Source organism: Semicossyphus pulcher, unplaced genomic scaffold, assembly GCF_022749685.1.
Source record: "Semicossyphus pulcher isolate SPU_LCO1_2020_fin unplaced genomic scaffold, fSemPul1.0.p SCAF_3, whole genome shotgun sequence".
Lineage (NCBI taxonomy): Eukaryota > Metazoa > Chordata > Actinopteri > Labriformes > Labridae > Semicossyphus > Semicossyphus pulcher.
In genome coordinates, this window is record NW_027211704.1 from 6,771,311 (window position 1) to 6,787,430 (window position 16,120).

The window sequence follows — 16,120 nt, forward strand, 5'->3', positions numbered from 1 at the left end:
TGGCTTGGCACAGTCAGACTCTCCGTGGTTCTGAAGCATTAGGGCCCACTGCTCTGACTGCTGCTGCCCTGCCGGCACCAAGCCAAGTCTTTCATGGGGGAGGTCGATCATCACTCTCGCTCTTTTCTTTCTTCTGCTCCTTCTCCTGCTTAGTCTCTCTCAGCAGGGCTTCAGCTTCTCTATTATTTTTTTTTTTATCCTTTTCCCCAACAGAAGCCACGAAATAGGGTCCATTATAATCTGCCGTTATTTGCTATTCCCAGTTTCTGTGCAGGACTCTAAGCTGGTCATATGTCCTCTCCTTGCCATGTTAAGACAACCACTTGAACATCCTTAGAAGACAAAGGTAACCAGCCATTTATATTCAGCTGAAACTGCAATAGCTGCTATTTTGTTTGGACTGAAGAAGAAAAACATTACTTATCATAAATATAAATAAATATACATCAAAACAAGATTTTTTAGCCCATTATGTTATTTATCACTCTTGTGTATATATCTTAAAATATCTAATATTAAAACTACTTTAGACTGTGGAACAAACAGGGGATGAATTATACAATTATAGAGAGGATGCAAATGCGACTCAAATACTGATGATTTGTTTTGTCAGCACAGACAGGGAAAACATTAAATAATAATGCATCTAAGTTGAGCAGTTCAAATAAGTTATGCCCAAAGGTCCAATGTAATGTGACGGCTAGAGCAAAGAGTGAAGGCTGATCATTATTCCAGCCAAGCGGTGAAGAAAATGAATTATTTGAGTCAGGTAATAACCTACTCACGACAGAATAAACTCTTCTTTTACCTCTACTTTGCAAAAGGTCATGGTGTCCTGTTGACCAAGTGATAAGTGCAGAAATGTAACCAAGAGTCTTTTAATATTAGCCGTCCTGCTGGTTCCACCGACGTCATGATTTTTCTGGTATTTTCATTAAAAGCTTTTTCAGCTGTCGTAGTACTACTTTGTGTTGTTGCGTTTATTGTGGTCTTTTCTGTGTTTACTGCGACACTGAAAGGCAAGACTTCGCTGTGTTTTGTTGTGTTGTTTTCAGACCGGTAAGGCTGCCCTGAAATAGTCGACAAAGCATTAGTCATGTCACACTTAGTCGTGGAGAAAAGTATCATAAGGCGATCAATTTTCTTTTCTTTTGTCAGTCACAGAAAAATAGAAACTGTTCCTCCTTTGTTAGAGACCTTGGGTTTATCTATGTGTATTGAGCTGGCCGAGCTTTTGCCTATTAGGAGGACCTTCTTGTAGGTAATAAACGTATGCATGTGACATAGCCTGACATGTCTGTTGTGGGAAGTGAGTTCCTCCTGTGTGAGAGTTAAAGGAAAGAATGAAAACGCATCGGGGACACGGTGAAGTGCATGCTTTCCATGGGTTTTTAAAGCTACAATAGGCTGCAGAAAGTGTCCAAATAAGCTGTGTGGAAAGGGCTGTGCATTGTGTTTGTTGCTTTTGTGAATAAAGCGCCTGTTTCATGCAACGTTACCATGGCTACTCACCACTGTTCCTTACTAATGTAGCTAGTTAGTTAGAAGTAAAGCAGGGGAATCCCAGTCCCACCCTCGGCCCCTTGTTGTGTGTCATCCCCACTCTCCCTGAAGGCAGCAAAGGCCCCAAAAAATGTTCTTCTTGCTTGTTGCTCAAAAACATACAGAATCATAACCGTGTCTGCAGTTAGCATTGTTGTAAACAGCCGGGCTGCTATATGTGTGCTCTGGGAAAATCTATATTTTAGAGGCTCATTAGTACAGATCTGTGTTTCTCTGTAAGGCAGCACAATGTTAATAATGTAATGTGTAACCTTTTTTGCCAGCACTGGAATTCAAACCACTTTATGAAGCCACTTTATAAATATACATTTAGATAGGTCAATATCAAACACATGCAACAAATAGTAGACTAGTGGCTTGGACAGCTAGTCCACGAGGAAAGCCTTTAGCTCCAAAACGTATACAGCACATTTCACTTGGAGCACATCTGTATGGGAGATACCACTCACTTGTCTGGCCTGCCAGGCACCTGCAGGCGTAGGCGACATTTGTTAGCACTCTGGATCTGTTCTTCTTTGATGCGAATAAGCCTCTGCAGAGCCAGACACCAGTCCTGGGCCACAGTGGTGTTCAGGTTCTTTGAAGGAAAAACACACACAGTTAAAGCTTGTTTCTCAGCCGAGGCATACAGCAGGCCATATAGCTGAGATATAAGCACATTTCATGCATACTGAACACAGGGGAGTACTGTGGGTGTTCATATATATTTATATTCTTACACACAAACATGCGCACATCCACATTTTTCCCCTCCAAAATAACATTGTATATTTGAACACCAGCATCCATTTTACAGTAAAAGCCAGTCCCTCAAGTCAAATAGAATCAAATCAATTTCCTGAAGTCGATGAGCTGCACAGGAGTGTTCCTTCTATTTGTTCGCTGGACAATAATATAACAGGATGGAAAGTGAAAATCAGTCATTTAGTGCCAGGCCAATATCACTCCTCCTGAGGACATTGTGCTCATTAAGTGCAGGGAGGCAAAGGTGCTATCATTAGCCTGAGAGGCTCTTTGGTGATTGCTGGAGTGTGCCCCCCTGGCTGTGGAGTGTATGGAAGTGCGAATGTGTTAGTGGCAGACTACTGGGAAGTGTCCTGATTCCAACGCTACAGGAGGGGCACTGACGGTTCCTTTTTGCAACATGGCAAATTTGACACTTCTATATCAGAGGGAACATCTCCTTCCCACCATTGTGGCTCTGTTGATGAGGAGTTAGATGTGAGACTTCCTGCGGTTAGAAATTGAAGATTCAAGAGGCATATGAGGCTGCCTCTTTGATCACATTTTAAACATCTTTAGACTTCTTTTGCACTTTCTTTAAGAGGAATAGCAAAGAGAGATTTCCCCAAATGGTTTCTTTTTACCATCCACAACTTGATCTCTTCGTTCGCACTGAATGTGGGAATTTTAATTAACTTTGCAGACTTCTATTTTGACTTTGCTGCCTTTGGGGTGCTCTCAGGGCTTAGGAGCGATTGTACGGTAAGCTGCAATTTACCCAATACATTCCATATTTCCCATGCTATATATAGATGTATTTCCATACGTCAGTCAAATCTTGAGATAACTGTCTTATTAACAGTTTGTGATGCTGAACGCAGCTTTTGGGGAAAGAAAAAAACACATCTGAAGGTCAGTCTGTGGCGTGTTTTTTTTTTTAAGTGGCCAATTTGAACTGAGGCTTTTAAAGAAACCCCAGAGAGTGCTGTCAGAAATGTGACAAACTGTGACTTCAGTGGTTCGGCCTGTGGAGTCGCTGGACTGAGGAAACCTCTGTCCAAGATGTGTCCTTTGGTGTCATTTTGCAGTTTTGTACAATAATAATAAAATAATAATACATGTTATCTATAGAACCTTTTCAGGACACTGAGAGACAAGTCTTTGTTGCATTATAGATGATACACAATGTTTCTTTGTGAAGCTTCAGCCACAGTTTTAAGTGTTAGCATGAAGGGACACGTACCTGGTACATCCCCTGCAGCGTGCCCACAAGCAGAGTGACCTCCTCCACGACAGAAAGGTCATGTTGTAGCTCCTGAAGCTCCTGGTAGAGCCTCGGTGGACCAAGGATGGCTTTACCTAAGAGGTGGGCGACACGCACTGTCTGAGTTTGACTTCTCACTGACAGATTTAATATTCCTATTCAAAAGGGGGAAAAAGTTCACTTAGTTTATTAATCAACCAAAAAATATTAAATTAATGGGAACCTGGGAAAGCTCAAGGTTTTGTGTTTTGCTTGTTTTGTTGGCTCATCAGTCCAAAACAAGGAGATGTTTTCAACAGACAGTTATTAAATTCTTGTATTTAAGAAAGTGGAACCAGTGAATGTTTGACATATTTTGACTTTTTTCTTTGTACTGTATTTTTTGGAGCTATCTGGCACTGTTGTTTCCTTTGGGATTTTAACGTTTTATCTTATTTTATCTAATCTTGACATATGACACCTGCTACATTATTGCCAAATAACTTTCAATCATCAAATCAGTAAGGGATAATGTGTAGTGAGCGGGTTGTTATCGCAGACAGGTCCCCGACAGGGTGAGCAGGGCCGCTACAGCAACCTGCTCACTACTAATTATCCGCTTATTATGCGGCTACCTACTTATGGAATCAATAATTTGACACAAAATATTGAATTGGAAATTGTTTTATTCATTTAAAAATTATTATATTTCCGTTTATGAAAGCTGTGTCCATGGCAACCGTTAACTCTATAGCCTTCTTTAAACGAGCTAAGCTAGCTGTTTCTTACTCGCATTAAATGGAAACATTTTCTCTGATGGTGAAGTAAGACACGGTGAACGGGACCGCAGGAATCAGAGCAGCACCTGGTTTGAGGTTTTCTGTCTCGTCACTGTCAGAGTCTGTCGACATTTTCTTTTCCATTCACCGTCTTTAAACACCGCCGTATCCCGTGTACTGTTTAATGTTTACTTCATGTGCCATCTTCAGTTTTCGTAGCCTTCAGTTTTTGCATCTTTTAATCTTTATTGCATTCTCTCCGCTATTTTGTCTCTTTTCTGTTTCCCTCTGTAAACAGACCGATGTCAAATTTAACGGACTTCTTTCGAATTGATATGATCAAAGTTTGTCCTCCGGATTGTGTGATTAGAGCTGTATCCCTAGCAACGGTCTGTTCTTCATAGCAATGGTCTGTTATCGAGAAATAACAGACCTTGGAATGCCATAATTAACCAATCAGAATCAAGTATTTAACACAGCCGTGTAATAAATATGAATGTTAACCTTGTTTTATTTTGGTATACTCCTTTCATTTTAGATAACTTCACACCCTGTGTTTGCGAGGTTTAACCTGTCTCATTAGTTGCACCTTATCACTCTTCCTCCCCTGTGTATTTAACTATTGTGCACTCCTTGTCTGTTGCCAGTTCGTCTTGCTCTTTGTGGTTAGCATTCAAACATTAGTGTCCTTGTTAATTCCTACAGTGACTTAGACCTTTTAAACTGATCATTTCTGTATAAAACAACAAAAGACACGTTAAACATAAATAGCATATGGGCCAATTACCCAAATATAGTCATGTAAATACATAAAGGTTCAAGGTTATAATGTCCTCCAGAGAAAAGAGAAGAAAGAGATATTGCCTCTGAGAATTAGTGAAAGTGCAGAAGAAGGAAAAGAGAAAGAAAAGTTGCTTTTGCTGAAACTTCAGTGGCTCTAATAAAAGAGGTTCGATGTTGACAGGATCGATCTTCATTATTTGTTGAACCACAGAGGCCGAATTTATGAGTAAAAACAATCAGATGGAGAAACTGTTATTTGGAGCTATGATGCCCTTTCGCCGGCCAAAAGGAATGCAGGTGTCTCATTAGACGCAAAATTCAGCATCGATTGGAGGCGCGCTACCTTCAAAGTCTCTCTCTGCTACTGCTGTGAATCGATAGCTGTGTCTCCTCCTGTCTGCCATCCTCTGTCCCAGCTCCCCCTAGCCCACATCTTCCCAGCAGGCTGTATGAGAAGCGCCTAATTAAATTCTGCAGGTAGATTTTGCTGTGGAACTGTCCTGCACTGTCACCGCTACCACATAAAACAGTAACAGGGGAGCTGAGCTGCAGGTAGGCGGGCTTAGTGAGGCGTGCTCCTCTAAGGACCTGCCGCCTTTGTCTATCCATGTGCACAAATGGAGCGAGGGTTAAGCTGGGAGAAGACAGGGAGATGGAGAAGAAGAGGGGGATGGGCTGGGATTGTTGGTTTAAAGAGCTCCACTGTAGCTTTTGGGGTTTAATGGGATCTTTGTCAGAGGCTGCCAGTGACATCTGTCATCTGTGCATAGAAATCAATAGGTGAGACATCTGAATATAAAACGCTGCGAGCTGCAGGCTGCAAGAACAATGTCTTCTTGTCCTCTGCAGAGGGATTGCACGGACCCCTGTACGGGTCTGTTGAGTCCTCTGGGGCCTGCTGTTGGCTGCAGCCCGAGAGGTGAATGTGCTGAGTTGTAATCCAGCGTAATCCCATTGGTGAGGCAGGATATGGTTTTCACACCCAGACATGGATATCCACACCGGCCGCCAGGCACGTAGCTCACCGGTGTGGGGAAAAGGCCAGAGCCCAGAGGGGTGCATCCCTGGTTTCTCTCGAGTAAGTCAGCAATCTAGCACTGAGCCGCTGTGCCAGTGACGCTAGCCAGTGGATTTAAAGACAATGCAGCTTCCTCACCTGCATCAAAACCCTACTCTGATCCACAGCCAAAGCCCAACGGTACACTTCCGACAAAAAAAACCTGCTCTCCTGAGCGGGGGTCAAAAGAGAAGCAGCACGAGGGGAGGGGTAATGGGGGCAGGATAAAGGTGGACCAGTGTCAGAGTAAACAACTGGAACACCATGCGTGATCCATTAACTTGTGGTCCGTAATCTGCAGTTTGAAGAAGGCACTAAAGCAAAGTCTGTGAAGAGTTTTGGTCATCCATCTCAAGGTAGACCTAAATTTAATCCAAAAAAAAAGCAATCGGACCAAGTTCTTGAAGACGTTTCATCTGAGAGGCTTCTTTTGTTCGAAGAAAAAGTTTGCCTTTTTGATTAATCTCAGATCCTCTGACAATCTCATGCTCTTCAGAGAGAGAGAGAGGGAGACGTCTTCGGGGATAACCTCCCTCCTGTAAATGCAGTGATTGTGTCGCTCTGTTTAGGCCAACTTGTGTCATTGATTTGTAAAAGCCTGTAAGTGCACCAGGATGGTTTTGATCACGTTGATGGGTTTCATTCATAACTACAAGCCTCCTTGACGCGGCTCACTTGCTGTGATGAAAAAGGAAGGAAGAAAGGAGGTTTTTTGGGCAACTTTATAAAACATACTGCTGATGAATAAAGTCAGCGGAGCAGACACATGCAGGGAGAGAGAAACAGAAAGAGGCAGAGTGGAGCAAGCCGGTGTGACCTGAGGTGTTTGTGTGTGGGGATAACTGGAGCAGATTAAAGTCGTTTGTAAGTAAAGCCTTAAATATGGTGGAGAAGTAAGTAATCTCTACCAACAGATACACATAAATGTAGAGACTAAATTTGGTATCACAAGCATTCTGGCTTCCGACTGTAATCAGAGTAGAGTTTTAGCAAGCTTTGGTTGTAATGCAGGAAAACAATACGTATAGAGAGCTTAAAGTCGTAATCTCAAAGATTTCAGTTTCGTTCTTTTTGGTGATAAACGGTAATTGCACGAGCACACTCCCCAGATATCCAGACAGTGTCGCATGTGTGACGTCCACGGTTGGCTCCGGTTGGAACTCTTGATTTCCCTCGCTGACGGTCGCTTTCCTTTTTTCGTTTGCCTTCATCTGAAGTTGTATCTGTAGTCATCCATCTTTTCTTTGTTTGTTCAGCCATAGTAGATTACTGTTTACTCGCAACACTTGAAGAGACTGGAAAAGCAGCCGCTTAGCTCCGCCTACCCTCTCTGGCAGACCAACCACTGCTGGGTGATGGAAAACGTGTCACTAAGTGGGCGCTGCTTGTGATTTTTTCAGTGGAAGCCGCCACAGACACCCAGTCTGTAATACTGCAGATGCAAAGGCTTTCATCAGCGGGCCAGAGGCTTCAAGATTATCACTTTAAGTGGCAGAACACATCAACCGTAATGCAACACTGGACACATCAGCTAACGTCCGACAAAGGTTTAGCATTTTATTAATCTCTATGAATAGACATCTGCATGCTTAGTGATCTACAAACAAAGACTACATTGACCAGACATTGCTTATCTGAATAACCGCTGGCTACAAAGGAAGCCCCAAAGATTAGCCATCGCCCCCAGAGGCTTTATCATCACAGGGTGATTGGCAATGGATTCTGAGATTGAGAACAAGTAGAATCAAAATGGGTCAATAAGAAATAACCAATTAAAAAAAGGGAAACAAATTAAGTCCCTGCCGCAGCCAAAGGTGCACTGTCATTGAGTGGGAAACACAGCACTTACATTGGTATCTTCTTACTGTGTGTAGATAGGACAGACAGGAAGAGAAACAGCCCAGCAGGGAGAACGGCTGACACAAAGAGGAGGAGTAAGAAAGACGGGCCCGCGTTTTACCCTAAAGGCCAGCTTTCTTCAATAAAGAGCGACGCCAGGGTCTGCAGAAGATGAATAATGACTCCTCTTTGAGCCATGCTGAAGGAGCGCAGGATTCAGACTAGACACCCCACTGAATGACATCACAGGGGATGAAACTATAAATAGATGGGACAGCCTGTCTGAATGGAAATTTTGGAGAACAGCCCTGCAGATGTTCGGGGAGGTTTTCTGGATAGACATGATTAAGGTGACCGCAGTGTGTCGGAAAAGGTGAAAATAAAGAGGAGGGGATGTCAGAGTCAGAATCCGGCAGCCTCTGTAAGGCACAACAATGCGGAGTTCGACGCAGGGAAAGCAGGAGAAAAAGCTGCATTGAGATCTAACCTTAAATGATCCCGGAGCCTTGCAGTAAAAGTTGTGAGTATACAGTACCTGAACAAAAAAGAAACTAAACCCATTGAGAATCTAAACCTGCTCTCCAAACCGTAGCTGCTTGCCAAGGATGACACGAGTATCTCTGAAGAAGGCACCATTAATATTTAAGTCATGGAGCTGCAGCGTTCAAAAAGCCTGTACCATTACATCCTGATAAGGCTTTGTATCTCCTCTGCTCCCATGGTGCATTTATCAGGGATCTCGTCAAGCTCTGTATACACCAGAGTTTAGCGAGGGGTGCTGGGAGAACGAGTGTTTCAACCAGTGATTCCTATCTACTGCTACTGGCTCTCTAATTGGGCCTAGAAAGGGAGGGAATAATCTCTGCAGATTGATGACTCCACTCGAGATGTGTTTGTGGTCTATCAGAGAGTGAAATGAGACTGTGGGGATGCTGTCGCAGAGAGGGGGGGCTCTCTCTACCGCCACGTCTCTCTCCAAGATAAAACGCCCGAGGCGGATGGGAACAAGTGACCGTCATCACTATCCTCCTCACAAACACATCCTCAATCAGACTGACAAGCAGCGCGGATGCATCTCCGGCCCTCCATGGGACACTCGAGAAGAGAAACAGATTAGCTGTGCTGAGTCAGAGTGAGGGGCTGAGACTAAAAGTCAGTTCAAGTGATGAGATTAAACAGAGGATGACATAGGCGGGAAAGGAATGAGATGGAACCGCTCGGCATTTTTACCTGATGTGCAGACGCTGCTCGGCCGTCTGGCTCCGCTTGGTTGGAAGAAGGTGTCTTTGCTCTGAGAGGCTTCCTGCCCCACCTCCACTACCTGCACCTGCTGTAAGGGGGCGCTCCACTTCATGGTGTACTTGGGGCCGACAGGGACCAGGCTGCTGATGTCTGGAGGCCCCCTGATCGAGACGAGATGAAGAAATATTAAACCAGACATTTTCTATTAGCGGAGCATGGCCCAAATGTGTTTACAACCTCAGTCAAGTGCTTTTCCATTTAAGAGTCAAAATGAATAAAAAATATGTCAAGTAAAATATTGTGTTTAATGAAACAACCTAAGTTTTTAGATAATTAAATTAATTGAGTATTAGTAGATCCTCATTTTTACGAGTAAGCCATTACAGTAGATATATCTGTTGAGCTGTTCTGCATATTTTCTTAAAAACGTTTCTCCCGGCTATAATAAGCGGAGGGACTTTAAATGCACATTTGTGTTTTTTAAAGTAACAACCTACTACTAAGATTAAAAAGGTGCATTGTTAACACATTAAGGCCTTGTGTTTTTTGTGCTGGCAGCGCCCACAACCTCAATTTCAGAGCGCTTCTCACCGGCGCTTACTGTTGCTAGGATACGTAAGATGTCTGGCGGCACTTCCGCTTCCCTTGGTAGTGACCGTTAAGTCTGTTTTAAATTACTCTGTGTGCTTAACATTTGCTTTAATTCAAGGAAATTAGAAAACGAAGTTGATATCAGAATATCCGCCCCTTCTTGATTTTGATTGGTCGGTGATGGAGAAGCGACATTAATGAGTGCGGCGGTGTTCACAAAAGTTAAACCAATGTTAACTGAGGGTGCGATGAGCACAGAGTCAGGAAAAAGCTGAGGCTGAGGGCGTTTTTGCGCTGAGGACACTGAGCACCGAAAACGCTGAACTGCACTGCAAATAGGCGCTGCCAGCGTTAGTGGACACAGGCCCTAAACAGACTAGATTTACAGGTTTGACATGTAAATGTCCAGCCCCTTGGGACTTCACTTTTTTTTCTACTTCTTAAAAAGAAAGTGAATGGGCTAAAATAAGAGGATGGAGAATGGAAAGAAGACAACCTGAGAAAAATTCCCTCCCTACCCACATTCTGCCAGCAGCACTACATCCAGCTCCTCATAGGAGGAGATTCTCTTTGAAATGTCACGAAGAAGACTCGGGAGAGGGAATTAGAATCTGTATGATCACCCATGTTCCCCGCCAAAATTGTACCCCTGGCTGTGAGGAGGAGTTCATTGCTATTCATGTATTCCTGTAATCACGCCGACAATCAACAATGTGATCGGTTTGTCGAGATCCTGCGGGGCAGACAAAGTCAACTCTGGGACACTCGAGTTGAATGAGACGTGGAGTGATAATTACTTTGAAGGCTGAAGAGGAAGTGGGGCTTTTAGCGACATCTTTGACAGGAGCTTTTGCAAAATATACAAAATCCCTTTCCGCTTTACTCCTCGAGAGAGAGAAAGAGGGGGGAAGAGAGGGAGAGATGTGATCAATGGCGCTGTCACATAAGATAAATTGGAAAGGAACCAAAAAATGTTTTATGTCAGTTATCTGGGCCTCCTGTAGCTGTAGTTAGGCATTCTACCATTTGTTTAACGCTGATAAAGCTCCTGCAACCCAAGATATTGCTCAAAACCCCTCGCAGCTATTTCTCTTTGCTATGCAGTTTGCCAAAATATCCTTGCAGAACCTAGGGCACCCATTAGAGCCCTGTGCCACCTAATAGCAATTTCTCCTCACTGTGCAGTTTTAACAGACTCTCCTTTAAAACTTACACACAACTTCATGCTGGAAGTACAAATTCTGAACACATTAACAAAGTTTTTTGATGGCAAGGACATTCAGCGTCAACAGGGACTTACTTGACATTTATGTTGGCACAGATGAGCACATCATCAAAGAGGAAGACCTTTCTCTCCTTCGACTTTATGACTTGTCCCCGCTCGCCGTACACGGTCTCAGTAAGCGTCTCGCAGAGGACCAGCGACCCCTGCTCCGAGTTGAGTTGCTAAAAGGGGACACAGCAGTCAGATCAGAGGCAGAGGAGGAGACAGCTTCACAAAGGGGGCCAGTCCTCCAGGCATCCAACGCCTGGAGGACGCAGAAGTCAGGCTTGGAGGAACAGATGTCTCATCGGGGATTAGCAACACATTCATGCTGCTGAATGTCATGTAATGTGTATATACGTGTGAGCAGACGAGGCACACATGAGGCTGGGTGATGTGGCAGAAATATGATCACAATAGTCATTTTGATATTGATTAATATGGATTTTTATCATGATAATGTTACCAGTTAGATGAGTATCCTGATGACAGAGGCCTGAAGAAATCCAGCCAATTATTAGTTCATTTTTGGAATATAGTTTACGAGCCTTGAAGTTGTCAATGACACATTTTTAAGCTTCTGTTTTTAAGTAAAGATAGTGAGAAGCAGTCCACTAAATAAAGCAAATTTATGTGAACAATAAGTGTTTGTCGAACACTTTTCAGAGGACACTACATGGAAGCCGAGCTGCATCCAAGATAAGCTTTTTTTTTTAGGAGCTCTGCTTTTTTTTAGGTTAAGATTCCTTCAGTGTTCAGAGCTCACAAGGTTCTGCAGAGGTCTCCTCTCAAAAAAATACAAAAGCAGTATTCAGCTCTGGAAACAAATTAAGAGACAGCTGCAAATGTTCCTTAAATCAGCATCTCTCTCTACATGTCATGGTCAGCCCAATTCAGATCTGAACCCCATTGAAAACCTCCTGAATGTGATCAAGAGGAAGATGGATGCACAAGCCATCGAACAAAGCCGAGCGGCTCACCCAATGGACTGGTGGAGAGCATGCAGAGATGCATGAAAGCTGTAATTAAAAACCAGGTTATTCCACCAAATAAAAGTCTCTGAACTCTTCCTGAGTTAAAACATTAGTGTTCTGTTGTTTAAACATGAACATGAACTTGTTTTCTTTGCGTTATTCAGGCTCTGAAGAACATTTTTTTTTTTCCATCTTTTGGTTTTCTTACCCGGTCATAATTTTCTGCAAATAAAATAACCTAAATGAGAATATTTGATTTGGAAGTTGGGAGAAAAACAAACACAAACTTATAAGTAGTAGAAGCAGAGAAAAACAGATTTTTGCTGTGGTGTCTTATTTTTTCCTGGAGCTGTATAACCAGTTCAAACTCTGAATAAAGCAGTTTCAGGTTAAAAATCAGATGTGTCTGGTGTGGGGGCTGCTAGCCAAGCTGCCACTTAAGTCCATATGATTGATGTCAAGTTACAGATTTGTCAACAACTTCCTCATCTTTGGAGCATGATGGGATGTAATTGACTGATGCATTTCTCTGAAGACATTCACTTTCTTCACCAGCAGCTCAGACAACACTTGAGAAGTGGGGAAAGGCTACAGTCAAAGTTTTATGTGTTCATTCAGACTTATTAAAAGAATGAATCCGTTTATATTGCAGCCATGTTAACAGCAATGAAAAGGGCTAAATGAGGCGCCGGTAACTTGTTTTAAATAAATACATCAGATCGTTCTTTGTCTGTTTCTGTGCACCATACCCCTACCACAAACTGGCTTACCCTTTGAGCACTGGGACAAGCAATCTTTTCCACCACAGCAGGGCCGCGACACTTGGAGATAAATAAACAGTTCTCTGCATGCACACCTTCACACACACAGACAGCAAAAGAATCCAATAACAGATGCAATTTATGCTACAACAGTATTTTGGCTCCTGCTGTGTTTTCCAGTCATCCATATGTTTGGCAAAGGGAAACAGCAACAGAAAGCTTTTTTTTTATCGCTGTGGTTCAGCATCTTTTATGACGGCCTGAATCCGTACTTTTAGTTGTACAGACGCTTCGCCAATCTAAGCCAGGCTCAACACAATTTAAGTGAAGCCAGTGTACTCAGGCGACAGGTTAAGTTACAATATAGAGTTCAAATCCCGACACTTTGATGTTTTTGTTGCTCAAAATGAATTTTTTTTTTGTTGAATAATGAATATTTTTGCTGTGTCCAAGCTGCGATCTGCAGAGCAGTAACTCATCTGACCATATTTCACAGACTTGGAACCACAGGCAATCTGTAGCTGCTCTCAGCTGCGGCTCAGATAGCACACAAAATGAGTCATTAGTCCGAGTGGAACTGCCGTTTGATGGCCGAAAAAACTGTACAGCTCCCTCCAGAAGTGGGCTTCTGTAAGGATACACCCTTAAAGTCTTCAAGCATCAGTAGGCACAGAGGGCAGTGCAGTGTGCGCGTGTTCATGTGTGTGTGTGTGTGCGAATGTGTGCAGAGCCCATTCTCACACACATTGTTATCTGTCCTATTCCGGCGACTTGGATACTCTGAGACAAAAAATGAATATTTCATTGGATGGTTATGGGGGCAATAGAGGAGACTGTTTCCTATTGGAATTCTGCAGTGTCACCGCAGCAAATGGAATTCTGTGTGGAGTGGACGAGATTGGCCGAATCAGCTCATCTCAGAGTCCTGGAAAGCAAGGGCTGATAGAGAGAAATAAAGAGAAAGGGAGGGAGGGAGGTAAGGGGGCGGGGGGGGGGGACAGAGGAAGATGCAGTCGCACGAGAGAAAGAGAAGAAGAGTGTACAAGTGCAGCGAGAGAGTAAGCAAGGGAGCGCAAGAGGGGAACAGACGGGAGGTAAAGTGGAGAGAGAGGAAGAGCGACGGGGTGAAAGAGATAGCTCTCTTACAGTTTCCAATTAAATGTCTCATTTACCCCCTAATTCTTCTTATTCAGAGCAGCATTTGTTCAGATTTGCAGCGGCAGGACTGTAATTTCAGTGTGGTAATGGAGAGCCAACGCCTCTGCCATTGCATTTGGTACTGTTTAGGGACGATAATAGGCATCATTTCTGGGAGATAATTCCTCCAAATAAAAATGCCTCCCTAGATTAATGTGCAGGAAAGTGATATAAGCGATTGCTATATGCTAGTTAATTTAAAGGTGTTTGGCTCACAGTGATAACACCGCAGAGGAGGTAAAGGGCTCAGAGGCTGGCTCACAGCTGATTTGATTGGGGCCTGTGTGTGTGTGTGTGTGTGCATGTGTACGGGGGGAGTGCACGTGTGTCCAGTCACCTTACTGAGCAGGCGATCACTGACGCTGCGGGCTAGCTGCTGAGTCTCTGCAATCTGGTCAGCGACTCGTTTCTGTTCATTCAGCTTCTCGGCCAGCATCTCCAGCTCTGTCAGAGCGAGCTGCAGGGGCAGACGGTCCACGTGGCCCTTCGGTGTGTTCTTAAGCATGTCCTAGAAAAGGTCACAAGGAAAGTTTTATAAAAGGACACAAGAAGTTTGATTTGGATTTTTATGAGGATCTTTTTTTAGCCCAGCTGGGCTGTTCCTCCAACAGCTCCATTAAATGTGAAGCTACTATTATAAAAACAATATTGAAGCCCTACATGTAGCAGGAAACCCACCTAATAAAAACAGAACTACATATTTTTATTATCTGACATTAACTCGATAACAAGCTCAGAAACCATTGGCTAGTCTGACAATGATATAGCCTCTGTGAACAACGGTGAACATGTCGGGCGTGTCCGGTTTAGCTAGCGGTTAGCGATAAACAACTTCCAGCTAAGACGTCCTTTTCCATTCGCTGCATTGTTTACAGTTTAGTTAGCAACTTGAGAAGCGGCGGTGTGTTGAGATCGAAAGTGAAGTGAAATTCTCCCCTCCAGATATGTCTGCAAAATAAACGCAGTCATCTCCTGGAGGAGCGCCCGTTCATCTGTTTGTGCTGAGTCTCAGTTTCACTGTAAATAGTAAGTGACACAGAGGCTGCACTCTGGCTTACTTCAGCGGCATGAAGCCGAAAAACAAACAGATTTTCTTGTGATTAACTTTAATTAACGGCTCTTAAGTTTGCTGAAATAACAACATCATGATGCAGATTAGTAACAAGTCAAAATAAAGATTTGTCAGGTCTGTGCTTAAGAGGAGAAGAAAACGACTTTAAGATGAGAAGTTTGTTGAACGGAGGTCGGATCAATCTTTTCTGATGCATTCAAGGAAGACGGGAAATCTAAATGCTGAGCGGCTTTCGTGACACAGAGTCAGATTTGTCTCAGCTAACAGATTGTTGCTGCAGATGTTTGTTTATAGAGATTAATAAGAAGCTAAATCGTTGTCAGATCACGCTGGTGGGCGCTGGGATGTCATTACGGTGGATTACGTTCCGCCTGCTTTTGCTCTCCGCACGGTCGTGTTTCCTGCATACGCCACAGCCTGCCGATACGTGATAGGTCAATACTACTCGGACTACAAACGTGTTACAAACAGAAACCAGAACACCTCCTGTACTAAAAATCGAGGCCCCTGCCAACAGATTCTATAATTCTATGTAGAATCTGTAAATACAGATTAACTCGATAATACAGTGATTGATAACACAATGATGTGTTCTTGGTTTTCCACCTTGAAAAGTTAAAATCTGGGTCAAATGCACTATCTGGTGTGTAACAGGACGGTGGCACAGAACGTAGTTAGGTGTGCACGCCAAACTGAATTCTCATCGTCTATGTAAACCTTGTAAAGCTCATTTTATTGCAATTCCGGCCTTTTCTAAGCAGTGTTGGCAAAAACAACCACATTTGAAAACCCTCAATGATCACAGTGTGTCTAACGGTAGGCTTTGAGTCTTGCATTCGCCCTGCGTCTATGACCCAGTGGAGGCTCGCTGTTGTCTTTATATGCATCTCAGACGTACCTCCGTGCCCTGAGCTCTGGTTCCCTGTAATGTATGATTTAATGCATACACTTCCTCTTTGGAGAACCGAGTTTAGGCGAGGAAGAAAATGCCTGATTCACATTCATAACTTATCTTTTGAATTCATGGATAAT

The 16,120-nt window shown here is 43.3% G+C and overlaps 1 protein-coding gene across 2 annotated transcripts in view; it reads right to left on the minus strand.

Annotated features, from left to right (window-relative positions):
• Positions 1 to 16,120, minus strand: part of arhgef10la (Rho guanine nucleotide exchange factor (GEF) 10-like a) — a 141,533-nt gene that overhangs the window by 86,186 nt on the left and 39,227 nt on the right. For both annotated transcript variants that reach the window (XM_069677824.1, XM_069677823.1), the window contains 5 exons: positions 14,354 to 14,524; positions 11,121 to 11,266; positions 9,218 to 9,390; positions 3,530 to 3,645; positions 2,013 to 2,140 (listed from right to left, as the gene is read on the minus strand). In XM_069677824.1, the coding sequence (XP_069533925.1) occupies positions 2,013 to 2,140; positions 3,530 to 3,645; positions 9,218 to 9,390; positions 11,121 to 11,266; positions 14,354 to 14,524 (734 nt within the window). The remainder of the gene's footprint in view (positions 1 to 2,012; positions 2,141 to 3,529; positions 3,646 to 9,217; positions 9,391 to 11,120; positions 11,267 to 14,353; positions 14,525 to 16,120) is intronic.